The following is a 27,764-nucleotide window of genomic DNA, read 5'->3' on the forward strand; positions in this document are numbered from 1 at the left end:
ACAAAACTTTAAACCTATAGCATATTGGCCACTTTGCCCCATCCCTGAGGCAAAGCGGCCACTGGCGACTTCTCAAGTCCCGATATGAGAAACAGAATAGTTGCCTCATGCACGACTAGGGTATTTGATGGTGACAAGGTTTAAAGGAAGATGGATGTTTACTTTGTTATCTTCCCACCTATTGCTAAACCAAGAAAGAATTTTCTTGGAAAAACATTTAATTGCATAATTTGGTAACTCATGTAACCGAAAAGTGGCCAAGATGAATGCATGACGACACATTTGAATATAGATAATGTTTTTATCCAGATGGAAACAACTTATGGCCAATTGGGGGCTGGCCACTTTGCCCCGGCCGCTTTGCCCCGCGCATACCGTCCGAGACAAAAATATTCCAGCTCAGCTATTAGTGGGGTAAAAAGCATTAAAATTGGTAGAAGGCATGTACGATAACCACGCAATGCATGGACAAAAACGCTTATAAAAATTCCAAACGGTTATGGAATTAAATAACATTTAAAAATTGCAAACATAATTGGTAACCTGGCAAGAAATGCCTTTCCGTGTTTCACAGAACAATGGCGATGGGCCTGAAACCCCGGTCTGGCTCATTCGAACGACCGCAAAGAGAAGTATAATTGGAAATCATAAATTGGAACTGACGCCAGCTGTGGAGGGCTAAAACGATGGATGGCCGCTTTGCCCCGGGTGGCCGCTTTGCCCCACTCTCCCCTACACGTGATGATTGAGGAAATATGGAGGCGGAAAAAATAAAACGCCGGTGTAAATAAAGCAGGAGTTGGAGTGTTTACCTTTTGTTTCTGCAGCTGGGCGATCTCCTGGCGCTGCTGGGCGTCTGATGACGTCACTTTAGCCAGCTGCTCCGTCAGTTCTGTCAGTCTGCCCCGACATTCAAACAGCGAGAACAGGAACGTATTCAGCTTGTCGGTTATGGAGCAGCGACAGAGATAAGTCACAATGTTCAGAAACAAAACTTAATTGATGGCACATGGACTGCGGGCGTTTTGTCATCATAATTCGGCTCCTTGCAAGAGTGCTTTCAATGATGCGATTCAAAGATTACTCTCGAAACCTGCATCGAGACCTAATAGCTTTTCATAAGCTGATCCTTGTGTGAGGCAGCTGCATTATATCCAAATTCTGTCATAGCACAGTCAAAATATAGTGTTTGGTATACAACAAACACTCAGAAGTCAGAACCTACCTCTGCCTGGCCATTTGCGCCTCCAGTTCTTTGATTGCCACCTGCGCCTCCAGGTCCTCACGGATTTTGGCCTGTCGCTGCTCCTCCTGTGGAGTTATTGTGGAGCTATTGTGGGGTTATTGTGGAGCTATTGTGGGGTTATTACAACATATCTTAGATCTGGATGGTTACTTTTCGTATTATTATCTGGGATAAAATATCTAACTCAGTGGACCTCTGAGTTAGATGTTATAATCCCAGAGAATAATCCGAAAAGTAACCATTCATAGCTGATTTCCTGGGGAAGATGACCTTAAGACAACATATCTTAGATCGCTTGTCACTATGACTATGAGAGCTGGATATTGTGATTAGGGCGCTAGTTGTCGCGGCTGACGGGAAATGCCAAGACATTGAACTTTTTCTCTTGTTTTGGGTAAATAGTTTGTCGAAATATTTGCTGCTCAGCCCGGATCAAGTCCATTAGACGCCATATTGGTCACATTGCCATGAGTTAGTTATGAGACAGATTCACAATCAGGGTAACAGATATCCATTGTGCTACGGTACAAGTATCCATCGGCAAACACTCAACAGCCTGCGCCATTGTTGAATTCCGGCGTGAGCAGTCGCAATGTGAATGTGTTGTGAAAGTGGACACCTATTTTGTTGACAAACCCTCTCTTTGTGCTGACGTTTAACAAAGGCAGACGTGCTGTCGACAGTCCCGTACCTGTAGGTCACTTTTGCCCCTCTCAGAGGCGATCTGCGCCTCCATCTCCTCAAACATACTCTTCATCTGAAACAGACCATAACGTCCGTCAGTACAGACCATAACGCCCGTCAATACAGACCATAAAGCCCGTCAGTACAGACCATAACGCCCGTCAGTACAGACCATAACGCCCGTCAGTACAGACCATAACGCCCGTCAGTGCAGGCCATAACGCCCGTCAGTACAGACCATAACGCCCGTCAGTACCGGCCATAGCGCCCGTCAGTACCGGCCATAGCGCCCGTCAGTACATACAGACCATAACGCCCGTCAGTACAGACCATAACGCCCGTCAGTACAGACCATAACGCCCGTCAGTACAGACCATAACGCCCGTCAGTACAGGCCATAACGCCCGTCAGTACAGACCATAACGCCCGTCAGTACAGACCATAACGCCCGTCAGTACAGGCCATAACGCCCGTCAGTACAACTACAGACCAAAGCGCCCGTAAATACAGACAACTACGCCCGTCAGTACCGGACCATAACGCCCGTCAGTACAGACGATAGCACGCGTCAGTCTGGTCTGTGTCTCAGAGTTAGTGACACTGGTTACGAACTATAAGACGCAGGCTTATCGCCGTTACACTGACGCATCGCCATGACGTATGAGACACTTCTTTACTACGACAAATAATCAAATATTTTATAGATGAATTGAAGAAAGGCGTTTTCCAGAGTTTTTTTTTTTTTTTTACCTCCAATGACCGGAACGTAAAAAGTAAAGCTCATAAAAGGAAATGTTTAGCATACCTTCACCTCCTGTTGACCCTGTACTGTCTCACCTGTGTTGTCTCACCTGACTCTCTGTTGTCTCACCTGAACCTGCTAGTCTGCTACGTCCCAGCTTTCTCTGTATAGATTTCTCCAAATGGCTCTGTTACGTCTCGTATGCCTCGGTTCTGTTTGTCTCACCTGGCTCTGCATGGTCTCCTGCTGGTGTCTCACCTGGCTCTACATGGTCTCCTGCTGGTGTCTCACCTGGCTCTGCATGGTCTCCTGCTGGTGTCTCACCTGGCTCTGTATGGTCTCCTGCTGGTGTCTCACCTGGCTCTGCATGGTCTCCTGCTGGTGTCTCACCTGGCTCTGCATGGTCTCCTGCTGGTGTCTCACCTGGCTCTGCATGGTCTCCTGCTGGTGTCTCACCTGGCTCTGCATGGTCTCCTGCTGGTGTCTCAGCTGGCTCTGCATGGTCTCCTGCTGGTGTCTCACCTGGCTCTGCATGGTCTCCTGCTGGTGTCTCACCTGGCTCTGCATGGTCTCCTGCTGGTGTCTCACCTGGCTCTGCATGGTCTCCTGCTGGTGTCTCACCTGGCTCTGCATGGTCTCCTGCTGGTGTCTCACCTGGCTCTGCATGGTCTCCTGCTGGTGTCTCACCTGGCTCTGCATGGTCTCCTGCTGGTGTCTCACCTGGCTCTGCATGGTCTCCTGCTGGTGTTTCAGCGCCGTCTCCAGCGTCTCCTGCTCGGACCGGGCGCGTCTCTCGCGGGCTGCGATCTCCCCCAGCAGTCTCCCGAACGTCTCTGTCAGCGCCGGCCCCTGCTGGTCGGCGTGCTGATGGCGGTGTGTCTCCTGCTGCTGGTGGTGTGTCTCCTCCTGCTGGCGGTGTGTCTCCTCCTGCTGGAGACGGCGCCACATCTGGCGGAGCGCAGCCTCGCTGAAACGGCGGCGGTGGAGGTGGTGCTAATTGCTGGATGCGATGTGATGTAGGGTAATTATAGTCTGGCAAACCTAAGAAAAAAAAAATGGATTTAAAGTGCTGCGGCCGATGATGCATGTGCATTTATATTGTGAGAGCATATTTTCTGTCACAATTTGTCACGCAATTTTCTCCGAGCCATACATTTCAAGTGAACAAAACACGTGCAAAGTGATTCAGGCACTTTAACTCCGCTCTTTCTTAGGTTTGCCAGACTATAGTTTTGCGAATATAAAAGTAACATAGTTTTGAGCGCCGACGGTAAGATGACAAACGTATGATCAAAGTATGTGTGACTTGGAAAGTACGAGCAATAAGCATTGTGTAAATATTTTACTTTCAGACGTTGAAAAAATCACAGAAAATGAGACAAAAAGAACTTGTCTTTATGAAACGGCCAGACACAAAAAGAAGGTTGATTAGAAGAAGGAAAAGTGATAAGAACATATTGAGTAGGTTCGCTGCCTCTCCCACTCCTCTCTCTCTCTCTCTCCCTCTCTCTCTCTCTCTCTCTCTCTCTCTCTCTCTCTCTCTCTCTCTCTCTCTCTCTCTCTCTCTCTCTCTCTCTCTCTCTCTCTCTCTCTCTCACTCTGTGTGTGCCTGCACCTCCCTCTCTCTCCCTCTCCCTCTCTATCTCTCCCTCTCCCTCTCCCTCTCCCTCTCCCTCTCCCTCTCTCCCACTCCCACCTCTCCTCCAGCAGCTCGGTGGCTCCGGCCTGCACCAAGAAGTCCGTGAACCTCTCCTCCTCGTCCTCCTCCTCCTCCTCTGCCGTCCTCCTCCCGCGGTCCTCCGAGGTCCTCCCGGGGTCCTCGGAGGACGGCTCCTCTCCGTCCGCCTCGTCGAGACCCAGAAACGAGCCTGCGGCACAGCGAGGACAATGGAGAGAGAGGTGGCGTTACTTGGATTGTCACATATGGAATTGGTGAAATCCAAATGATAAGGTATTTCAATTCAAAGTGTGTCTATCTTTAACTTTTGAAAGGGACGCCCAAATGAAAAGGCTGATTACGTGCCGACGAATCATTTTACTGTATGCCTGGCCTATTCAAATACATTAGCTAGAGGGGTGTGGTAATAACTGGTGTAAGCAAATTGACCACGGTCAAAAATGCATTACCAGAATGCACTTAAGCCAACATTTTGGGATGGTCTCGTTCCTAAGTCGGCTAAGAGCTTCGGTCCAGAAAATAAATTTATCGTTGGCATACAGTAAAATACATACCAAACTCGGCCGGTGATAAATTTTCAAGACCTCAGTCCTTACTGATTTTTGAACTCGGCCTTCGGCCTCGTTCAAAAATTCAGTAAGGACCTCGGTCTTGAAAATTTATTTACACCGGCCTCGTTCAGTATTATATAATACTGCGATTGCACTGCATTGTTAATATTCGCTTCAAAAGTACTACCTAAAAAAAGCAATACATGCTGAGCTAGAAAAGTATGTATTTTCGAACATGTTTCGTGTAAATACAAATAAAGTAGCGTCATGGTAGCGTTTTATATTCCGGCATTCGATCAGAAGCTGCGTCTCGGGTCGCCCGCCGGCTGCGGCGTCCAGTGCACTGCCAGGTAGGCAACCCGCACTACAGCGGTGTGATGCGGTACAGTCTGCCAGTACAGGCCGCTGGAGCGCCGACGGACCGGCCGCGCCTCGTCCGGTGCTCACGCTCAGTAGGCCTGTGGAGTTCTGATCAGGCCGAGGCCGCTTTTGGTGGAGTGTTTCACCTTAACTTTGTGTGTGTGCGTAACAGAGCTGTGAGCTGTGTAAACAGAGCCTTACCTAACAGAGCTGTGACGAAGTCAAAGGTCCGTGCGGTGTCACTTTCAGATTTACCTGCATGGCTATATGTAGTATGTAAATAACGTGTTTGTGGGCGATAGTTTATCATTGAATCACCCACACTGGAACTGCACTAAAACTGTACTAAAGCGGATCTATTTTTTCAACAGATACCAAAAACATGAACATTCAGAAATAAATGTGCCAAGGCCATATCATTTTATATGAGCGAGCTTACGACCCGCTGCGACTGTTCATGTTGAAACAATGCTGACACGCCCTATTCCGATTAGATTGCAGGTCGGATGTATTGCTAATGCTGCTGCAATCGCCCACTCATATAGCCTCTAGGTATGTGAGGAATAAATCATATCATGAATAAATAGCATACTTAGGTATCATAACTATTAAGAGTGTTCTGAAGCTGATTACACCCATACCGTGTGACATGCACCGTAGTTATCGTGAGCGGGCGGATATTGATAAATAAAACCATGAGTCATGCAGCATTTTTGTGAAGAAAAAGGAAGGAAATACAAAATCTCGAAGCCAATAATAAATGTAAACTGGCAAAGCATTCAATGCCGACCATACCAGATGCAAGCCGTTCCATTTCTGTGGGTCTGAGAGTCGTAGATGGGGATGTAATTAAAAAATGCCCGATTATTTGCTCACTGAACACTGTTTTATCGTGACATCGTCATCCTAATTAGTTATTACGCATCATGTGTCACACTGTTCTAATCCCTGATCTCAAATTGTTAAGTCTCGTATTGTGCACCCAAGCCTTCACATCTCGATCTACTGAGCCAACTAAACTCAGTCGCTAGCCGTACCGAAGCCCGCCGTGAACTCCTCCAGTGTGAGGAAGCCGTTGCCGTCCACATCCAGAGAGTCGAACACATCCTCCAGCTGGTCTGGCTCCAGCGGCAGCTCCTGGATCATCCGCTGGAACACGGTCAGGGAGCTGTGCACAGTACACGGTACATACAGCTGGTCCGGCTCCAGTGGCAGCTCCTGGATCATCCGCTGGAACACGGTCAGGGAGCTGTACACAGTACACGGTACATACAGCTGGTCCGGCTCCAGCGGCAGCTCCTGGATCATCCGCTGGAACACGGTCAGGGAGCTGTACACAGTACATGGTACATACAGCTGGTCCGGCTCCAGCGGCAGCTCCTGGATCATCCGCTGGAACACGGTCAGGGAGCTGTACACAGTACACGGTACATACAGCTGGTCCGGCTCCAGCGGCAGCTCCTGGATCATCCGCTGGAACACGGCCAGGGAGCTGTACACAGTACACGGTACATACAGCTGGTCCGGCTCCAGCGGCAGCTCCTGGATCATCCGCTGGAACACGGTCAGGGAGCTGTACACAGTACACGGTACATACAGCTGGTCCGGCTCCAGCGGCAGCTCCTGGATCATCCGCTGGAACACGGTCAGGGAGCTGTACACAGTACACGGTACATACAGCTGGTCCGGCTCCAGCGGCAGCTCCTGGATCATCCGCTGGAACACGGTCAGGGAGCTGTACACAGTACACGGTACATACAGCTGGTCCGGCTCCAGCGGCAGCTCCTGGATCATCCGCTGGAACACGGTCAGGGAGCTGTACACAGTACACGGTACATACAGCTGGTCCGGCTCCAGCGGCAGCTCCTGGATCATCCGCTGGAACACGGTCAGGGAGCTGTACACAGTACACTGTACATACAGCTGGTCCGGCTCCAGCGGTAGCTCCTGGATCATCCGCTGGAACACGGTCAGGGAGCTGTACACAGTACACGGTACATGCAGCTGATCCGGCTCCAGCGGCAGCTCCTGGATCATCCGCTGGAACACGGTCAGGGAGCTGTACACAGTACACGGTACATACAGCTGGTCCGGCTCCAGCGGCAGCTCCTGGATCATCCACTGGAACACAGTCAGGGAGCTGTACACAGTACACGGTACATACGTGTACAGCTGGTCCGGCTCCAGCGGCAGCTCCTGGATCATCCGCTGGAACACGGTCAGGGAGCTGTACACAGTACATGGTACATACAGCTGGTCCGGCTCCAGCGGCAGCTCCTGGATCATCCGCTGGAACACGGTCAGGGAGCTGTACACAGTACACGGTACATACAGCTGGTCCGGCTCCAGCGGCAGCTCCTGGATCATCCACTGGAACACAGTCAGGGAGCTGTACACAGTACATGGTACATACAGCTGGTCCGGCTCCAGCGGCAGCTCCTGGATCATCCGCTGGAACACGGTCAGGGAGCTGTACACAGTACACGGTACATACAGCTGGTCCGGCTCCAGCGGCAGCTCCTGGATCATCCACTGGAACACGGTCAGGGAGCTGTACACAGTACACGGTACATACAGCTGGTCCGGCTCCAGCGGCAGCTCCTGGATCATCCGCTGGAACACGGTCAGGGAGCTGTACACAGTACACTGTACATACAGCTGGTCCGGCTCCAGCGGCAGCTCCTGGATCATCCGCTGGAACACGGTCAGGGAGCTGTACACAGTACACGGTACATGCAGCTGATCCGGCTCCAGCGGCAGCTCCTGGATCATCCGCTGGAACACGGTCAGGGAGCTGTACACAGTACACGGTACATACAGCTGGTCCGGCTCCAGCGGCAGCTCCTGGATCATCCACTGGAACACAGTCAGGGAGCTGTACACAGTACATGGTACATACAGCTGGTCCGGCTCCAGCGGCAGCTCCTGGATCATCCACTGGAACACAGTCAGGGAGCTGTACACAGTACACGGTACATACGTGTACAGCTGGTCCGGCTGTAAGTTTTAGCTAAGCATCTTTAAAAATGGCCAAGCTATACGCATTATTCCAAAAAATTCACAATTATAAATTTTTTCAAATCATTTTTTTTTCAGTACGTATATGACATCGCACACCAATATAAATAGCACCATCGTGTTCCTGAGCTCAAACTGCATCCAGTAGACACCTTTTTGTTGCAAAATTTTAATTTCAAAATTTGACCTTTTTGACCTGAAAGTGACCTGACCTAAATTCAACTCAAAATGACCTCGAATGACACAAACGACATAAAATTCGAAATATATGGCCTAATTGGACCATAAAACATGTGTAACGTAACCGACGCTTGATATAACATTTCCGTGACCTGTGATGACCAGACCCTGACCTGAAAATCAAAGTACAGGTTTGGTACCCTCAGGGTATCTAAAGCATCTGTTCACGAGTGTGGAAACCAAAAATGAGCCTGATCTGACTTGTAAGACGACGGCCAGAGCCCAAAAGGTGAACAAGCCAAAACGCTAATAGTTTTTAATTTGGCCTGACCTGTGACGTCATCGGTGACCTCGAGGTCAATGAAATTAGGTTTCGCTTGACAGTTTTCCGGGGCTATCAGACGCCGTTTGAATTTTGACGATCGGCCAAGTAGTTTCGGAGTTAGCAGGGGGGGGGGGGCTAGGAAGAGCCCCCCCCCCCCCAGTAGGGCGCGTTATACGCAGACCCCAGTGGGGCGCGGGTTAACTTTTTTGAAGGTGGGAGGGTCCCTTTGAAATATTCCTACCCATGAAAACCATGGTTTTCTTACCTGCATATCGCGTTTTCCGATGAAGCCCTTGTTTTCTCTGTCGCAGAGCGCAAACAGTTCGTGCGCCTTCTGAGTGAGCACTTCCTTCATACTGCCCTCGGTGGCGGCCATTTTGAATCAGCGCAGTACCGTGTGGCTGAAATAGAGACAAAGTCGCTGAACAACCACAGGGTGCTGCTTACAATGGCACACTGCAATTGTCACACTGCCTTCACTCATGGCCCATGAGCGTCTAAAAACAAAGAAACAACGCAAAAACAAGCAATGATAAACTAAAAAAAAAAAATAGAAACAATAAACCAACCAAACAAACAACAAAACAACTGAGCAAACAAGCAATGAAACAAGCAATCGAACAAACAAACAAACAAACAAACAAACAAACAAACAAACAAACAAACAAACAAACAAACAAACAAACAAACAAACAAACAAACAAACAAACAAACAAACAAACAAACAAACAAACAAACAAACAAACAAACAAACAAACAAACAAACAAACAAACAAACAAACAAACAAACAAACAAACAAACAAACAAACAAACAAACAAACAAACAAACTCATGGTTAAGAATAATTAGAACAACTTCTTTAGAAACTACCTAAAAACAATCAATCAGACAAACAAACAAACTCATTGTTAAGAATAATAAGAAAAACTTCTTTAGAAACTACCTAAAAACAATCAATCAGACAAACAAATAAACAAACAAACAAACAAACAAACAAATAAATAAAGAAGCCAAAGAATCTACTAGATGGAGCCATAAGGGACTAGGAAATTTTGACGTGCCTGTCACACGAGTATCTATCATCCGCAGCTTTTTTATAAAAAAAAGAAAACGGTAACATTTCGTATCGGACATCAGTCTTAGCAGAAATTTACGCAGAGATGATGTCTGAGAGATGAAAAAAGAAACGCCAAAAAAAGCTCTTGTGAGAGAATTTAGGGAAAATGTATGAAACTGGTCGCAGATCAAGTATTTGTCACGCCAAAGGTCAAAGGTCACCATGCTCCTAAGGGTGTAGCATAGCCGTTTCTTTAGCAAGATCGGATCGTCTTCAGATGAGGGGCTGTATGGAGTCCCAATAAATGTTTAATTATCACAGATCACCTAAAATTGAATTTCACATGAGAATATGGGAGCCGAAACCAATGAGAACATGCGCAATGCACGCGACTGTACTTTTTCGCTGTAAGAAGTTATTAGCAAAAACGTTTTGGTGACCTTTGATGACGTCACATGACCTTGCAGTTGTCAACCAACTGTGAGGTCATCAGGATAGCAATGTCGGTCATCGATGATGTCATTTACGAATCATGATAGAATTGGTAGAATCAGAAATAGACCTGAACCTAGGTCATCTATAGAAAAAAAATCAGATAGCAATTGTTACGGAGCGAGCGAAGCGAGCGTAGTCTTTCGTAGGTTAACAGAAATTTCTGAGTATGAGCGTAGTCACGCTTTTGCGAAGCTTATATCTCCGCAACCACACATGACCTCCTTCGATCAACTTCGTGACCAGTAAGGGGGCGCCCATCTGACCTTGACACGGTGTTTACACCTCAAGTTGACCTCACCCGAACAAAAAGTATACCATTCGACGCGCCTGTTTGAGTCGAACACGATGATGGCAAAATCGCGGCTCTGCGGCCGTTTTTGCGAAGTTATTGATGAAAAACTAAACCTGTGCTTTGGGTCACTTGACCTGACCCCAGAGGTCACCGGTTGACCTGAGACCTTAAAATCGTGTAGCAGTCGATGCGTCTCGTAGCGACGCACACGCTCTTTTTTCCGCGACGCTCTAGCCGCATCAGGGGCGAAACGGCGAGGAGGGGGTCGTACCCACCCCCCCCCTCGGCCGGCGCGAATGTAGAAAACCAATAGGTCCGGTGCCACGTATAGAAAACCAGTTGGTTCGGCGAGGGTTAATCCTATCGTTCAAAGTGGATTTATCGCGAGTTAACCCTCGCCCGCACATGGGGGGGGGGGTGGTTGCCACCCCCCCCCCCCAGGCAGTCTTTCTGCTCTGCACTCAACATTTTTAGAGCTAGAAGGCTGATTTTTCGTATAGCTGCTCGTCTATCCTTTCTTGATGTCCACTGAAAATTTCAAGTTTCTGTGATTTTTGGTTTCGGATATATGACCTTGTTTTTCAGGTCATGTCATGACCCAAATGGCCAATTCTCAACATCTTGCGTTTGCCATGGGCCTTGTGAGCTTTTGACACCCTGATTTCGGCCTTTTTTGCCAGTCTTACCTCCCACCTATCATGGAACATGTTGTTCGACGATGTACAGGGGTCAAGGTCAGGGTCAAGGTCAACCTAGGTCATCTAAGATAATTGCGTTTTAGGCAAGCTGAATTTACTTTTTGTGAAGTTTTTTGACTGCATTTTTGGTAAAAGCTTCTCAGATCATGATTTCATGTGATATGGACCCAAAAACAATCGGTGCACACATCAGTATACACACAGACACACACAGACATACAAATACATATAATTGACCTTGACCTAACTTGACCTGAAATGACCTCAGCAGCAAAATTCTGGTCGGATAGTGTGACAAAGAGGTTCTAGCTGGCTTGGCACCAGAAAACAGCATCGTCATCGGTATTTGATAAGCAGCGCACTTGATATCCAACGGTGACCCAAAACAGCAACATTTTTTAGTTTGACCTGACCTGGAAGGTCAATGACTGACCTGAGAAGGTAAAACTGGGTATCATTGGATTCGTCTCTTCCCAAAGAATCTTTTTGGTCTTTACTGCTAAGCTCTATCTCCAACAGGAACGAAATGGCGCGGGGGGGGGGTGGCAACCACCCCCCCTATGTGCGTTCTAGGATGGGAAAATGGCATGTGCGGGCGAGGGTTAAGCCCCAAGGACCTATTGGTTTTCTACATACGCGCCGGTTGGTAGGTACTAGGTACACCCCTCCCCTCGCCATTTCGCCCCTGATGGAGCTAGAGCGGCGCGGAAAAAAAAACAGCGCCTGTGCGCCGTTACGAGACGCAGCGACTGGCATCCGATTTTAAGGCCTCAGGTTAACCGGTGACTTCTGAAGTCAGGTCAAGTGACCCACGGCACAGGTTCAGTTTTTCATCAAGAACTTGGCCAAAAAAAAAAATGGGCGCAGAGCCTCATCGTGTTTGCCTCACTCATGTGCATCGAATAGTATACTTTTTGTTCGCTGAGGTAAACTTAAGGTGTTCACTTCGGGTCAAGGTCATATCAGCGCCCCCCAGCTCACGAAGCTGGCAAAGCAAAGCAGGTCACGTCGCATAGCATTCGATTCGGCAGCTCTTCCTGAGGTCTTCACGCAAGGTCAACAATGCAAAAGTGAAGCTTCGGGCCTGGCAAGGAGTGCAATAAATCACGAATCTGTGTGCTTTAGATAGTTGGAGATCGTTCCTGGTGCTAAAATAGTAGTTTTCATTTTCCCCATTGACTTAAGGCCTGGCTACACTATGCGTTTTCTGCGTGCTTTTTTTTGCGGGTTTACGGGTTTTGCGTAATATCGTTTTAGAAAAAATAACGATATTACGTCGTTGATATGTTTGTTATATAAAATTTTAGTTAATATAAGATTTATATTAGCTTTTGTATATAACTAATTTAAAACGTACATCATCTATAATTTTTCTAGAACGATATTACGCAAAAAACGCAAACCCACAAAAAAACGCAAGCAGAAAACGCATAGTGTACCTAGGCCTTTAATTCGTGAGGTCACGTGATCGACCTGACCTCATGTGACCTTTAGGAAAAATCCGAGATATACCTACTACATGTCATGAGACCTTAGGAGTGCACTACATCCTGTAAGTTTCATCTCCTTGTGAAAGTGCCTCTGGCACTGAGGGCGTTGTGAAGTTGCGACATCTGAGGACCATGCAGAGGTCCACTTATGACGTCATAGGTTAGTGAGCTGACCAGCCTTGAAAATTCGGCTGGTGTCACTAGATGTGGTTTTAATCAGAGGTCGGGTATGCCAAATTTCAGCTCTCTATCGCCGGCGTGTTCGAAGCTATCAAGAAAAAAATGGGGGCGGAACCCGTCCCCCCTCGGCCGGCGAGGGTTAATCCTCTCGATCTCACATACAGCTCGCCAGGATCCTCTCAAATAAGAGAGGATCCGATCTAGATATAGAAATCTGCTCCGTCTTTCTGAAGAGCTGATGGCCGGATTACCGCCGTTGGTAGCGGTCGACGAGGTCACCTGATAATCGGGGGTGGATTAGTGATATGACCGGGATAAGCAGCTGATAAGAAGTGTGTTGAGCTCGCACAACCTCTTTTGTAGTGAAGAGCCAGTAGCCTACTAATATATTCAAGAAACAATCAGATATAAATAAGCGGACCGGTTTCGTCTATCAAAGACTTCTTCAGCGCTTTATCTACAACCTCTTTTGATGCTTCACTGTAGCTGATGTGAAAACTTTAAACTCCCGCGTTATGTATTCTAGTTTAACTAATTGGTAATGGTAGTTTTAGTTATCCCACGATTACTTAGCTCATGGCTCTACATACATGAACCACCTATATATGAATATGAACCACCGATGCTGTTTTTTCACGCTGCTTCCGGTAAAGCCTCACATAAGTGTTCAGTTGTTCAGTTGTTATCTGCCGTGCTATTAGTAGGTGTATCGATAGCTCACTCGGTAGCTCTACTCACGATAGCTCACCTGAGTATCCACGGTGTCCAGCGGAGTAGCTCTCTGTGGCTCACTTGATGCTCTCAGTGGTCCAGCTCGTAGCTCTCGGCAACACGGGCTACATAGTAATTTGTCGACGTGAGAGGACAGCACATGAACCGCAGCCACCAATAACTTCAACGCCGCCCACTGCCGCTCACAAGTCACAAAACCTCCTCCAACACTCTCACAAGGTCACAGACGCACGTGGCTGCTCTCACTCCCTGTCTGATGCTCTCACACCGCCACTCACCGACCACTCACATCTCTGACAATTTCACACACCGCACGCGGCTATCTCGCCCTGGCTATACAGACTCGGTATAAGCCACGGCGGCCCGCCTCCGATAGGCGGTGTCGGGACGGCCGCAGAAGCTGTAACAGCGGGGCGGGGAGGGGAGGGGCGGGGCGCGACACCTGCACACATACCTCCCCCTCCCTCCCCCGCCCCCACACTCGGAGTCAGGTGTGAGCAGGGGCGGCGCCAGGACAGCGAAATGGGGAGGGCGCGGTGGCCGAGTGGGGTGCGAGAAATAACGGTATACATAAGAGTGGGCCTGATTGGAGTGTGCTTGGACGTAAAATTCATAGCAACTCGGTAGGACCATGCTCTTATTAGTTCCCGTGCCTCGGCTTGGCAGCGTGGTAACATGGGTTATCAGCAAGCTGTAGTGTAGATATGTAGTTACGCCTGCTTTAATTACATTACGGTACGCAAGATTATCATTTAGCAACCTGCCATGCAGGGTGCGGTGATCTGATGGGTTCTACAGAGTGAGGCACTTCAGTAGCGGTGTGTTTTTACGCACACCCTCATAACCTCTTGAACGACTTCTGGGCAATGTGGAACAAGCAGTAAGAAGAAACGGTCGAAAGAACGTAAATCGTCACTGAAAAAGCACTGATCATTTTCTAAGGTCGGGGTAATTATCACTGAGGGCAATTATCATTGATCAGCTCACCGATGGTCATCACGGTTAAATTCACCTTCTTAAATTTGCCTCCAGTTGGCAGAAACCGGTAAAGCTGAGGTTATGCATATATTTTTTCATTTGCAATAACTTTGATATGCAGTTTGTAGCTACCAGTTTCGTTTTACGAGTACCGTGCTTATAAAGAAAAATATCAGGTTCGGAGATATCAAGGACTATCAAGGACAAAAATTCGAAAAGACACAAAAACGAGACAAAATATCGAAAAGAATAAATAGCGAAAGTAGTAGGCATACAAAAAAAAACAATATCGAAGACAGAACATCGAATAGCAAAATAGCGAAAGCGAAATATCGAAAATTCAAAATATCGAACGCAGAATGCTTATCTAAAAGAAAAAGATATCGAGCAGTGGCGGCGTGTAGCGCTACCGATTTGTATACTTACCAAATTATTTATATTTTCTGCACATGTCGAGAGGATTTCAGACCCAGATCTTATACTGGAATGTCCAGAGATCACCTAATGTCCAGCGCGCTCTCGCCGATATGTGCGATTCAAATGTGCCGACCCGTCGAAAATTGTCGAAACAGGCGGAATTCGATGATCTTTGGTGACCTGACCCCCAAAAAACTTCTGTACCTAGAAGGTATTACCTTACTGGTGTTTTTTTTTTTTTAATTTCGTCTTTTCCGTAATTGGTCAAGATGATAGGCATCCTTGATTCGATTTTCATCTTTTCAATATCATGCCAATTGATGTCGTTGCGATATTCCGCATTCGATGTTTTGTCTTTTCGATATTTTGCCTTCCGATATTTTGTCTTTCGATGCTTTGTGTTTTGATATTCTGTGTTTCGATATTTTGTCACTTCGTTAGGTAGGTATGTGACTCGACATTTTGCGATTTCGATATTTTGCTTTCGATAGTTTCTGTTTGATATTTTGCTTCCGATGACTTGAGTTCGATATTTAATGTTTCGATATTTTGTCATGGAATCGACAGCGGAACTCGAAGGGCTGAAAAGCCCAGCGCAGCGCGAGATAACACATTGATCGAAGCTGGTTTCGTTGTATTGGCACGTCTACGAAGTGTATCAATATCAATGTATTTGAATATATAACATCGTTCATGTATTATTGTAACAGCACATAGGCTGTTGGTTGGAACATAACTGGCGGTGAAGGCGGGGAGTAGCTCTTGGAGTTGGATCTGTCCCGTTTCGTGACGTTCACCAAGACAGCCCATAAGCTCAGCCCAGATTCAGCCCAGATTCGGGACACCTCAGATCGAGCTGAAACTCGCACACAATGTAGGCCGTGACATGCACAATCCACAGTCCGAGTCATTCGGTGGCACTCCCAGCCGTTTGACCTACAGAGGTCAGCAAAGGTCACGTCGCCAAAATTTGCACAGCAGTTTATGGCCCTTCCAAGTGCAGCTAGAACGCTAAAAACGGCACCAAACAACTCGCAGTCATCTTATCTTACTTTCCCACTAGCAATTTGACCTCCCGCAGTCATGCGTTGACCTAAGGTCATTTGCGGGCTATGTCGAAAATATACGTGCACAGCGGTTCTCGAGTATAAGGATCGACAGAATTATAAATTAAAGCATAATTTCGGGTAGCCCATGACTCATAAGACGTAGTAACTTTCCTTGAAACCGCTTCTCGCTATGTGACCCCATTTGACCTGAGCAGATAAAAAGGTACGATTCTCCGACACCTCCTAGGTCGCAGCCCGGATTCAGCCCAGATTCGGAGCACCTCAGATCGAGATGATACTCGCACACAATGCAGGCCTGACATGCCCGATCCTGTCTTCGTTGAACATGGGCTGTCTTGACGTATAGTCGATTACAGAATGATGTTCCACTCCTCAGAAGCTATCAGTTGACCGGAGCGCTAAGTTGTGCCGTTTACCACGCAATTAAGCGTGTCGATTGTGAGCATTGGGACAAAGCTATGTTACAGGGAGTATGCGATTTCAGTTAGTTTGCAACGACCCTAGGGTGGTTGTAACCTCCCTGAACGATCAGTTTGTTTGCAACGACCCTAGGGACGTTACAAAATAACTGCTCGTTCCGGGACGTTGTAACGAAACTAGGGTCGTTGCAACCTCCCTAGTTAGTATGCAACGAACCTAGGGTTGTTACAAAATAACTAGGGAGTTTAAGAATTCATCGAGTCTCATTTCACATGAGGGCCGTCAGCAATCTTGTCCACTGAAAATCTTGTTCAATCTAGTTCATTTAAAAAGAAAAGAAGAACAAAATTTGAACATTCAGCTCAGGAGTATTTCACGACGGCCATCTAGTACACATTTTGTGCAGATTAGGTGCACATTTGGTGCAGATTTGTTCAAATTAGATGGGCATTTGCCAGGAAACCCTTCGTAAAAACGGTTATTATCCGCTCGTTTCCAGTCTTTTTGTGATTGTTAACGTTCAAACATGTGAAATGATGATGGTCCCATGCATTATAGTGGGTGTCAAGGTCACGTGAAGGTCAGGTCAAGGTCATTGACCTTTGATGACCTTAGTTCACTTCTTCTGGGTTCATATATTCTTTAGGCTAGTTTTTGGACCTGATTTCGAATTTAGCACCCATTTGAACATTTAAGAAGTAATTTTGGCGCCTTCGTACCATGTCACGAGGCTGTCAGTGGTGGTTGACACCTACTATGGACAGCTAGCAAGACGCCTACTGGTTGACCTGACCTGACCTGACCCGACCTGACCCAAAAACATCAAGACATCATCGGTGATCAAAGCTAACATGAAAGTCGTGATCAGCGCACCGAAAAACCTCGTAACAAGCTAACTCTCCAAAGTTTGAACAGGTCCCGATTTTCCCGACTTCTGAGTCACTGACCTGACCTGGAAAGTCAACCAATAACCTAGCCCCGCCATGTGCGTTTGCAGCTAGCAAAACACCAATAAGGGCGAGAGTTAACCCTTGCCCGCACATGCCATTTTCCCATCCTAGAACGCACATGGGGGGGGTGCCACCCCCCCCGCGCCATTTCGTTCCTGTTGGAGATAGAGCTTCGCGGTAAACACCAAAAAGATTCTTTGGGTAGAAACGAATCCAATGATACCCAGTTTTACCTTCTCAGGTCAGTCATTGACCTTCCAGGTCAGGTCAAACTAAAAAATGTTGCTGTTTTGGGTCACCGTTGGATATCAAGTGCGCTGCTTATCATATAGCGATGACGATGCCGTTTTCTGGTGCCCAGCTAGCTAGAATCTCTTTGTCACACTACCCGACCAGATTTTTGCTGCTGAGGTCATTTCAGGTCAAGTTAGGTCGAGGTCAATGATATGTGTTTGTATGTCTGTGTGTGTCTGTGTGTATAATGATGTGTGCACCGATTGTTTGTGTTCCTATTACATGAAATCATGATCTGAGAAGCTTTCACCAAGAATGCAGTCAAAAAACTTCACGAAAAGTAAATTCAGCTGGCCTAAAATGCCCTGACCTTGACATCTGTACATCGTCAAACAACATGTTCCATGATAGGTGGGAGGTAAGACTGGCAAAAAAGGCCGAAATCAAGGTGTCATAAGCTCACAAGGCCCATAGCCAACGCAAGATGTTGATAATTGGCCATTTGGGTCATGACATGACCTGAAAAACAAGGTCATATCTCCGAAACCAAAAACCACAAAAACTTGAATTTTTTAGTGAACATCTAGAAAGGATAGAGGAGCAGCTATACCAAAAATCAGGCTTCTAGCTCTAAAAATGTTGAGTGCAGAGCAGAAAGACTACCTGGGGGAGTGGCAACCAGTAACCACCCCCCCCCCCCATGTGCCCCCTGTGAAACGAGACTCGATGATTTCTTAAACTCCCTAGTTATTTTGTAACAACCCTAGGTTCGTTGCATACTAACTAGGGAGGTTGCAACGACCCTAGTTTCGTTACAACGTCCCGGAACGAGCAGTTATTTTGTAACGTCCCTAGGGTCGTTGCAAACAAACTGATCGTTCAGGGAGGTTACAACCACCCTAGGGTCGTTGCAAACTAACTGAAATCGCATACTCCCTGTAACAGCTATAATTTGTGAGCTCAGCCCGTGTGATGCGGCACAGCCTACCACTCCATGCAAATAATTGCCTGTGAAAAGTGGAACATCATTCGGTAGTCGACAATACATCGTTTCGTGTCGGCCGGAGCTGTGTAAACCGCAGGGGGCACTGGTTGACACGGGGCGGAATTGGGTAACAGGTGTCTAGGAGGTGCCGAACACTGTCAGATAAGGGATCCATGGTGGGTGGTGTCAGCTGGATGTGAGGTGTCAGGTGGAATTTAGACAGTTTCAGGTGACACCACTGAAGGCTGAAGCCAGCGGATGGATAGCGGTGGAGAGATGGTGGACCGACGGCTAGTGACGTATGCTCGCTATACCCAACAACTGCTGTCTTCATTTGTAATAATGCCTAGGTAGGTCTCTCGCCTCCGTAACGTTCCCCGCTTCAATAACCATTTTCAAGCCTTCAATTATCAATATCACTTCAACTCCTGTCAGAGCCTCCATCGCATTTCCCCTCTTTGTAATTTTCCCGATCTTAGAATTCACATCCCTCACACTCAACAACACAACCCAACCTCAAGCCTATCCACGGCCCTCAGACCATTTCCTCTCTCCCTAAGCAGCTTTTCTCCCGTTCTATACCTCCCCGCTCTCTAAAACTCCGTAGTACCCTCTGTAACCTTCCCACCAGGTGCACTGCCGCCCTGTCCCGGTCGCCCCTGACATCTCTATCGATCGATCGTCTCTAAAATCGATCTGCCGTCTGCCTGTACGTACCGACAGTTACCCGGGCGGTCGAAAAACTGCACAGTGACTCGGGCGGTCGGAAAACTGCACACACGGCCGAGACGGGCAGGGCAGCTGGGCGGTCTGCGGCACAACTGGCGCAGATATCCACAGGGTAGTGGGCACTCGGGGGATGGATGGGCACCGTCAGGTGAAGTACGGCGCGCGGGTCACAGTCAGGGGTAGATGCTGTGTGCGGGAGAGGACCCAGGGCAGTAGCAGGGGCGAGTACGGCGCGTGGGTCACTGTCAGGGGTAGATGCTGTGTGCGGGGAGGACTGGGGACAGTAGCAGGGGCGAGTACGGCGCGCGGGTCACAGTCAGGGGTAGATGCTGTGTGCGAGAGAGGACCGAGGACAGTAGCAGGGGCGAGTACGGCGCGCGGGTCACAGTCAGGGGTAGATGCTGTGTGCGAGAGAGGACCGAGGACAGTAGCAGGGGCGAGTACGGCGCGCGGGTCACAGTCAGGGGTAGATGCTGTGTTCGGAGAGGACGGGGAACAGTAGCAGGGGCGAGTACGGCGCGCGGGTCACAGTCAGGGGTAGATGCTGTGTTCGGGGAGGACCGGGGACAGTAGCAGGGGCGAGTACGGCGCGCGGGTCGCAGTCAGGGGTAGATGCTGTGTGAGGGAGAGGACTGGGGGACAGTAGCAGGGGCGAGTACGGCGCGCGGGTCACAGTCAGGGGTAGATGCTGTGTTCGGGGAGGACTGGGGGCAGTAGCAGGGGCGAGTACGGCGCGCGGGTCACAGTCAGGGGTAGATGCTGTGTTCGGGAGAGGACCGGGGACAGTAGCAGGGGCGAGTACGGCGCGCAGGTCACAGTCAGGGGTAGATGCTGTGTTCGGAGAGGACTGGGGGCAGTAGCAGGGGCGAGTACGGCGCGCAGGTCACAGTCAGGGGTAGATGCTGTGTGAGGGAGAGGACTGGGGGCAGTAGCAGGGGCGAGTACGGCGCGCGGGTCACAGTCAGGGGTAGATGCTGTGTGCGGGAGAGGACTGGGGACAGTAGCAGGGGCAAGTACGGCGCACGGGTCACAGTCAGGGGTAGATGCTGTGTGCGGGGAGGACCGAGGTCAGTAGCAGGGGCGAGTGTAGCTGGCCGAGGCTACCGTCACATCCATTGTATTGTAATATCTATAAGCTGCTTACTGAAACACACGTGGACGTCGGACGGTCTCGTAATAGAGGGACAAATAGCTTAGCAAAGAGACTTAGCAAGTTCGCCACATAGGCAGAAAGCTCACAGTAGTGGACACGAAAAATGGGCCGTGTGATGGAATAGCAAAAGTGGCCTAGCACGTGAATAAACAGCCTTTAGCACTTGTTGGCGGGTTAAACGGCTGTGTTTGGAAAATAGTCTGTGTCTTTGAACTTTGTTATAATACAAATATCAGTAAAGTGGTGGAAAATTCTGCCGTTCATGAAAGCTATATAATACAAGTGCACATATCCTTGGATGAAACATATACATCCAAATATGGCGATACCGTGAAAGCGGTTGTCAAATTTGACGCCCTCATATCTTTCAGGCTGTAGATGCCAAATGCTCCATCAATTCGTTCCACATTATCCACATTATTCGATATATGTAGAGAGCACTCAAAACAACTCACGCCACATACCAGGTCGTCATATTCTCGTTTGTATTGAATCGCTCAGTCTGCTACTGTCATAGTGGGCACAACTCCGTACAATTTTCACCTCCATAAATCAAAAACTACCGAACACACGCCTCACATGCTCAGAACTAGCGGCAACAACCCATCAAAAACACAGATTCTCACACAACTTCTCGCCGCATTCTCACTTCACTTTTAACGGGCCCCACACACTCACTGGTAATATCTGGCATTCATTTGTATTTTGAAACACTCTGCTGATTTTGTCTAAAAATAGTACATCTCTTTCAAAACACCTGTACGAGCCGATTTCGTATAAGAATAGCACATCTCTTTATGAACAGTTGTGCGAGCCACCACTTTGGATAAGGCTAGAATCCTAGGTCATTTCAGCAGTAACTAGGAAGATACACCTACGAAACGTGCAAGAGCTAATAATATCTCGAGTGATTTACTATGCTACTTCTATAAAGGTAATAACGGACAGCTGGTAGGCCAACAGTTCGCGGCGTTTGCTGCGTCGGTCGGCGCGTTTTTTGGGCAGTGGATCTCCAGACAACCAGTGCACGTGTCAATATCATGGCTGGTGTACAAAATCCGCATCACAGTGACTTCAGGTTCAGCAGCGCCGCAGAACACGTGACCAAGGTCGTAGGGAAATAAGGTGTACCGTGGCCGGTCACGTGACTGATCTCTGTAGTTGCCCGATGGTCGCTGTAAAGGCACTTCGTTTCGTAACGTCACCACCTGTGATTGTGACGTCATCGTTCCTCGTTGTGACGTCAGACACTATGGCTGAGCGCGCCACCACTTATTATAATACATGATAATGCTATCGTATTATATGATCGGCGATGATAATGGTAATTATCATCGCCGTTGACACTGACGTGTAAATGATCACATACATGATCGCCGTCACAAACACAATAGACACCCGCATCAGTCGTTGGTTTGTGACCTCACTCAGCATCCCGTATGACGTCCATCACCCACGTGACGTCACCTCTGACGCCATCGAACATTGCGCTATCACTCTGTAGACAATTTGGTATAGCGCATATACACCACAAGTTACACATTCCCAGCAGGAATCAAGTCGCAGCGGCGGCCCTCTGATGGACGTGTCCGGCCTTCTGGTGATAATACATGCATGGCGTGCTCTGATGACGTAACACATCGGGTGTTTTGTGACACCGCGTCGGGCCAGCGAGCTCATGCCGTCACTATTTCAGCGTGTCTATGACGTCACACAGGCGCTGATGACGTCACCGGTCAGTGCAGCCCGGCGAATGTGTCTGTGAGCAGCGCCTCGAGTTCCTTCTGGTGGGAAGCCTTGCTGCCGGTGGCCGGGGAGGCGCTGCAGCTGCGACCAACGTATCTGGGGGGGGGGGGATCAGAGGGGGGTCAGAGGGGAGTCAGAGGGGAGTCAGAGGGGAGGCACTGCCGCTGCGGCCCACGTACCTGGGGGAGGGGTCAGAGGGGAGTCAGTTGAGAAACAGAGGGAGCTAAAGGGGAGTCAGAGGGGGTTAGAGAGGAGTTATAGGAGTCAGAAGGGGGTTAGAGGGGAGTTATAGGAGAGTCAGATGGAACAACAGGGGAGTAAGAGGGAGTCAAAAGTGGGTTAGAGGGGAGTAAGACTTAAGAGTGAGTCAGAGGGGGCAGAGTAGGCGCTGAAGCTTCCGTGCTAATACAGTGGAATCCGCTTAATAAATCCACGGATAATAAATCCAGCCGCCTATTGTGTCCGCTTGAGGTGTTGACGGATTTTCTCAATAGATATCCGTAGTTAAAAAATCCGCTTAATAAATCCACGTACTCCGCTTAAGAAAGCCACTTGGGAGTTTCGAAGTCCGCCGTGTCATCTCGCCATTCAAAATGTGGCATCCAACCCACTCAAAAAGCCAACAGCACTGGAGCAGTGATCTGCAGCAGTTGGACTTCAGAAATGTTCCCGGCAAAACAAGCACCCTGAACTGTTTCGCTGGCATAGCAGGCATGACGGGGAGTGATCGTGGAAGGGCATGTCGACTTAATCGCTGTGACAGCTTTGCAGCGTGCGCTGGTCACTCTCAGGGGCTCCACTGCGGTCGCAGGTGGGGGAGGGGGATTGCCCAACCCTAAAACGTACGCCTTTATACATTAGGCTACATTACGAAAGTCAAATTATTGGGGGTCCGGCCCCTCGTGACCACACCGGTGCGGTGGAGCCCGAGGTCACTTTCATTGTAATTACGAGCGAGCGAGCGCAGCGAGCGAAGCGAGTCTTTTCAATATAACGGAAAAATCTCAGTATGAGCGGCCCGGCCCGGCCCGGCCCGGCCCGGCCCGGCCTGTAACGCTTTTGAGAGGCTTATATCTCAGCAACCGCTGGACCGATTGGCCTGCGGTCTTTTTTGCTGGGTAGCCCCATCCCTTCTACCCCGTAATTGACTACTCTTGACACATCTCAGTGACCGTCGTGGCACGTGCCACGTGAAAAGTCAAGGGTGTTCAAGCTGTTTTGCAAAAGTAGCGATTTTGATAGGCTCATATCTCAGCAGCCGCTTGGGCGATTGTCTTGCGGTAATTTTGTAGGGTAGCTGCATCCCTTCTACCAAAGGTCGGATACTCTTGATGCATGTGAGTGACCCCCAGTGCACGTGCAAAATACAAAAAGGAGAGGTGCCAAATTTGTTCCCATTTCAGTAACTCGGTAATTACTGGGGCGATTTCGCTGAAACTTGGCATGCAAGTAGGCACCCACCAGGCAATGCATTCCCATGTGTTGCGGTTAGGGTGCTACTGCACGTGCGCACATGCAGGGGGCGTTTCCAGATCTCGAGAACGGCTGGGCCGATTGCGCTCAAATTTGGTACACGGTTGGGGACCGGTTAGTAGGGTGCCGTGCAAAAGTCATTTTGGACCCAGTTTGCACGTGCGCACGTGCAGAATGCCGCTTCCAGATCTCAGGAACGGCTGGGCCGATTGCGTTCAAATTTGGCACACCGCTAGCGACCGGTTAGAAGGGTGCTTTGCGTAAGCCCGTTGGAAGTACCCTCTCGCCCTTCCGCACGTGCAGGGCTCACTATCTCGCTCGCTCGTTCTTCGCCCAAAAGGCGTTTTACTGGTAAGTAAGACAATGAGGAATGCCAGCCTGTACGCTTGTAGTGCAGGGGAACGAAACATGCAGCTGCGATACATGTTATTAATGAAAATAGCTGACTCTGGTTAATAAAGCCACCGCTTAATAAATCCAAAACACCTTGTCACCAAGGTGAATTTATTAAGCGGATTCCACTGTAATACGCAACCCGAGCAGCCCCCACCCATGACCCCAATTCTTGAAACTTCTGATAGATTGCGCAAAAAAATGTGCTAGGAAAGAGCTCTGGCTTTCTCAATCCGTCCGTAAAGTCAAGCAAACTAGCTTTGCGGCCAAATTAAATTAAATTAGCCGCTCGGCTCACCGAATGACGCTGTCGGCGGCGGCGGCCGTCTCGAAGCGCGGCTTGACGAACGTCCAGGCGCCGTTGTTCTTGGCCTCCTCCTGGGCCCAGACCACGTCACCGACCGACGGGTACAGGTCCAGCTGCTGCTTCACCGCGTCAAACGGAAACGGAGACAGCTGGAGAGAGGGTCAGAGGGGGTCAGAGGGGGGTCAGAGGGGGGTACAGGTCGAGCTGCTGCTTCACCGCGTCAAACGGGAACGGAGAGAGCTGGAGAGGGTGGGGAGGGGGAGCGTCAAACGGGGAGGGGAGAGGGGAATGCCATGTCATCCGCCTTGACAGCAGAAAAAAGTATCCAGTAAAGGTGAAGCTATTCCACAGTCCTTTCCACAGTCTCTTCTGCATCCAATGCTAGACTAGCAGTCTCAGTACGATTGAAAACCTCCCCAGCATAGCTCCTCCTCCTCTCCGTCCCCCTCTCTCTCGTCTCTCCGTCTCTCCGTCTCTCCGTCTCTCCGTCTCTGTCTCTGTCTCTGTCTCTGTCTCTGTCTCTGTCTCTGTCTCTGTCTCTGTCTCTGTCTCTGTCTCTGTCTCTGTCTCTGTCTCTGTCTCTGTCTCTGTCTCTGTCTCTGTCTCTGTCTCTGTCTCTGTCTCTGTCTCTGTCTCTGTCTCCGTCTCTCTCTCTCTCTCTCTCTCTCTCTCTCTCTCTCTCTCTCTCTCTCTCTCTCTCTCTCTCTCTCTCTCTCTCTCTCTCTCTCTCTCTCTCTCTCTCTCTCTCTCTCTCTCTCTCTCTCTCTCTCTCTCTCTCTCCCCCTCTCTCCGCTCTCTCTCTCCCCGCTCTGACCTGTTCCAGTCTGACGATGGCCACGTCTGTCTCGAGTCCGAGCTCCTGTCGCCGCCGCTCCAGCTCGAAGTATACCTTCCCGGAGCAGAAGACCAGTCGACGGACAGAGTCGGGGGAGCGGCCGGCCGGGCCCGTGTCGGGCAGCACTCTGCCCGCGGGGGGAGAGACAGAGGGGGCAGAGGGAGGGAGGGAGTGCGCTGTCAGCTCTGTCAGTGTGACACGTGGGTGGTGTGATGGCGCGGTGCAGCACAATTATCACAAACAAGATATGAGGATGCCACAGTCAGTAACTGTTGATCAAACGAAAAAAAAAACTGCATGACAACCGTTTCCAGTTGAGTCAGACAACTTCCTTAATTCATAACCAATGAATTGATCAAATGACCACCTCTTTCATTCTTTAACCAACTCCTATTATGGTCATCTACATCAATTTTGTCATCCCACTTGACTGCGCCCCTTATCATGTCCCTCCCTTCCCCTCCCCTCACCTCCTAAATAGTCCCCTCCCTTCCCCTCATCTCCTGAACTGGGTCCCCTCCCCTCCTTCCCCTTCCCCTCCTGAACTGCGTGTCCCACTCCCCTCACCTCCTGAACTGGGTGCCCACCCCCTGCCCCTCACCTCCTGAACTGGGTGCCCTCCCCCTCCCCTCACCTCCTAAACAGTCCCCTCCCCGCCCCTCACCTCCTGAACTGGGTGCCCTCCCTGACTCACCTCCTGAACTGGGTGCCCTTCCCTCACCTCCTGAACTGGGTGCCCTCCCGCTCACCTCCTGAACTGGGTGCCCTCCCCGTGTCCCTCCCTCCGCTCACCTCCTGAACTGGGTGCCTTCCCCTCCTCCCCCTCACCTCCTGAACTGGGTGCCCTCCCGTGTCCCCTCCCCTCACCGGGCTCACCTCCTGAACTGGATCCCCTCCCCTCACCTCCTGAACTGGGTGCCCTCCCCATGTCCCCCTCACCTCCTGAACTGGGTGCCCTCCCCCTCACCTCGTGAACTGGGTGCCCTCCCCTCCCCTCACCTCCTGAACTGGGTGCCCTCCCTCCCCTCACCTCCTGAACTGGTTGCCCTCCCCTCCTGCCCCTCACCTCCTGAACTGGTTGCCCTCCCCTCACCTCCTGAACTGCGTGCCCTCCCCTCCCTCACCTCCTGAACTGGGTGCCCTCCCTCACCTCCTGAACTGGGTGCCCTCCCCTCCTTCCCCCTCACCTCCTGAACTGGGTACCCTCCCTCATGTCGTCGAAGCTGCTGCGCGCGCTCGGGTGCCGCAGCAGCTGTTTGGGCGCCATCAGGATCAGCGGCTTGCGGAACGGCAGCAGAATCTGCCGCCGCAGCAGGTGGAAGTAGCTGCTCGGCAGCGTGGCGTTCGCCACCTGGCGGACAGAACGGGAAACTAAAGTTACAGCGACCGCCGGTAGTTGCTCGGCAGCGTGGCGTTCGCCACCTGGCGGAAAGAAAGGGAAAACTGGGGTTAGAGCAGACTGCGGCCGTGAGACGGAAATGAAACGGAAAATTCTCACATGTGAAAATGTGAGAAGGACGTGACAGAACTCAAGCAGGAATTAAACGATTCGATGATACAAAAGAAGTCTGCCACTATTCATAAACACTGTTACCACTATTCCTAAACTACCAAACAACTCATAAACACTGTAAGCATTAGCAAGCGGCAGCTCATGACATCTCCTGAAGTCCTCAAGTAACTCCCCTCAATAACTCTTGATATAACTCTTGTCTGATAACCCACCAATGGTTTACAATAATCCAAGGTCGCACAGGATATCAGGATACCTTCTGAATAGCTTCGAGTACTTCAGTAGAATCACAGCCAAACTCTAGTAACTCCCCAGTAACTCCCCAGTAACTCCGACAACGCCGCCCGTCTATAACTCACGATCATGTTGCATTCGTGCAGCTGGCGGATGGCGAACTCGTCAGCGGCGAAGGGCGGGAAGTACTCCGGGTCCTCCGAGCAGAGCTGCAGGAACCGCTCCAGGCGGGCCGAGCTGTGCTCCGGACCCTGTCACAGAGATCAGGTTAGAGGTCAGGTCAGAGGTCACAGAGGTCAGGTCAGAGGTCACAGGAACCGCTCCAGGCGGGCCGAGCTGTGCTCCGGGCCCTGTCAGAGGTCACAGAGGTCAGGTCACATGTCACAGAGCTGCAGAAACCGCTCCAGGCGGGCCGAGCTGTGCTCCGGGCCCTGTCACAGAGGTCACAGGAGACAGAGGTCAGGTCAGAGGTCACAGGCCACAGGTTAAGGCCAATTCACAGGTCAGAGGTCACAGGTCATGGGTCAAATCACTGGCAACAAACATCCAATACCATCGAATCTAACCAATATAAAATAAAAATCGCCGATCGTGCACT

The 27,764-nt window shown here is 49.7% G+C and overlaps 2 protein-coding genes across 4 annotated transcripts in view; both read right to left on the reverse strand.

Annotated features, from left to right (window-relative positions):
* The window catches only part of LOC122364830 (EF-hand calcium-binding domain-containing protein 4B-like), a 33,168-nt gene extending 19,269 nt beyond the window's left edge, over positions 1-13,899 (reverse strand). The window contains exons 1-8 of the mRNA XM_043335589.1: positions 13,746-13,899; positions 9,050-9,185; positions 6,299-6,410; positions 4,369-4,540; positions 3,393-3,639; positions 1,938-2,003; positions 1,226-1,311; positions 813-900 (exon numbers count right to left, since the gene is read on the reverse strand). Of these exons, the coding sequence (XP_043191524.1) occupies positions 813-900; positions 1,226-1,311; positions 1,938-2,003; positions 3,393-3,639; positions 4,369-4,540; positions 6,299-6,410; positions 9,050-9,160 (882 nt within the window). The 5' untranslated portion in view covers positions 9,161-9,185; positions 13,746-13,899. The remainder of the gene's footprint in view (positions 1-812; positions 901-1,225; positions 1,312-1,937; positions 2,004-3,392; positions 3,640-4,368; positions 4,541-6,298; positions 6,411-9,049; positions 9,186-13,745) is intronic.
* Positions 13,900-21,136: 7,237 nt separating this feature from the next.
* The window catches only part of LOC122364823 (2-oxoglutarate dehydrogenase, mitochondrial-like), a 69,896-nt gene continuing 63,268 nt past the window's right edge, over positions 21,137-27,764 (reverse strand). For all 3 annotated transcript variants that reach the window (XM_043335581.1, XM_043335580.1, XM_043335579.1), the window contains 5 exons: positions 27,292-27,417; positions 26,607-26,770; positions 25,399-25,546; positions 24,576-24,733; positions 21,137-22,507 (listed from right to left, as the gene is read on the reverse strand). In XM_043335581.1, coding sequence (XP_043191516.1) covers positions 22,402-22,507; positions 24,576-24,733; positions 25,399-25,546; positions 26,607-26,770; positions 27,292-27,417 — 702 coding nt within the window. In that variant the 3' untranslated portion in view covers positions 21,137-22,401. The remainder of the gene's footprint in view (positions 22,508-24,575; positions 24,734-25,398; positions 25,547-26,606; positions 26,771-27,291; positions 27,418-27,764) is intronic.

Source organism: Amphibalanus amphitrite, unplaced genomic scaffold (assembly GCF_019059575.1).
Source record: "Amphibalanus amphitrite isolate SeventyFive unplaced genomic scaffold, NRLGWU_Aamphi_draft 000701F_arrow, whole genome shotgun sequence".
NCBI lineage: Eukaryota > Metazoa > Arthropoda > Thecostraca > Balanomorpha > Balanidae > Amphibalanus > Amphibalanus amphitrite.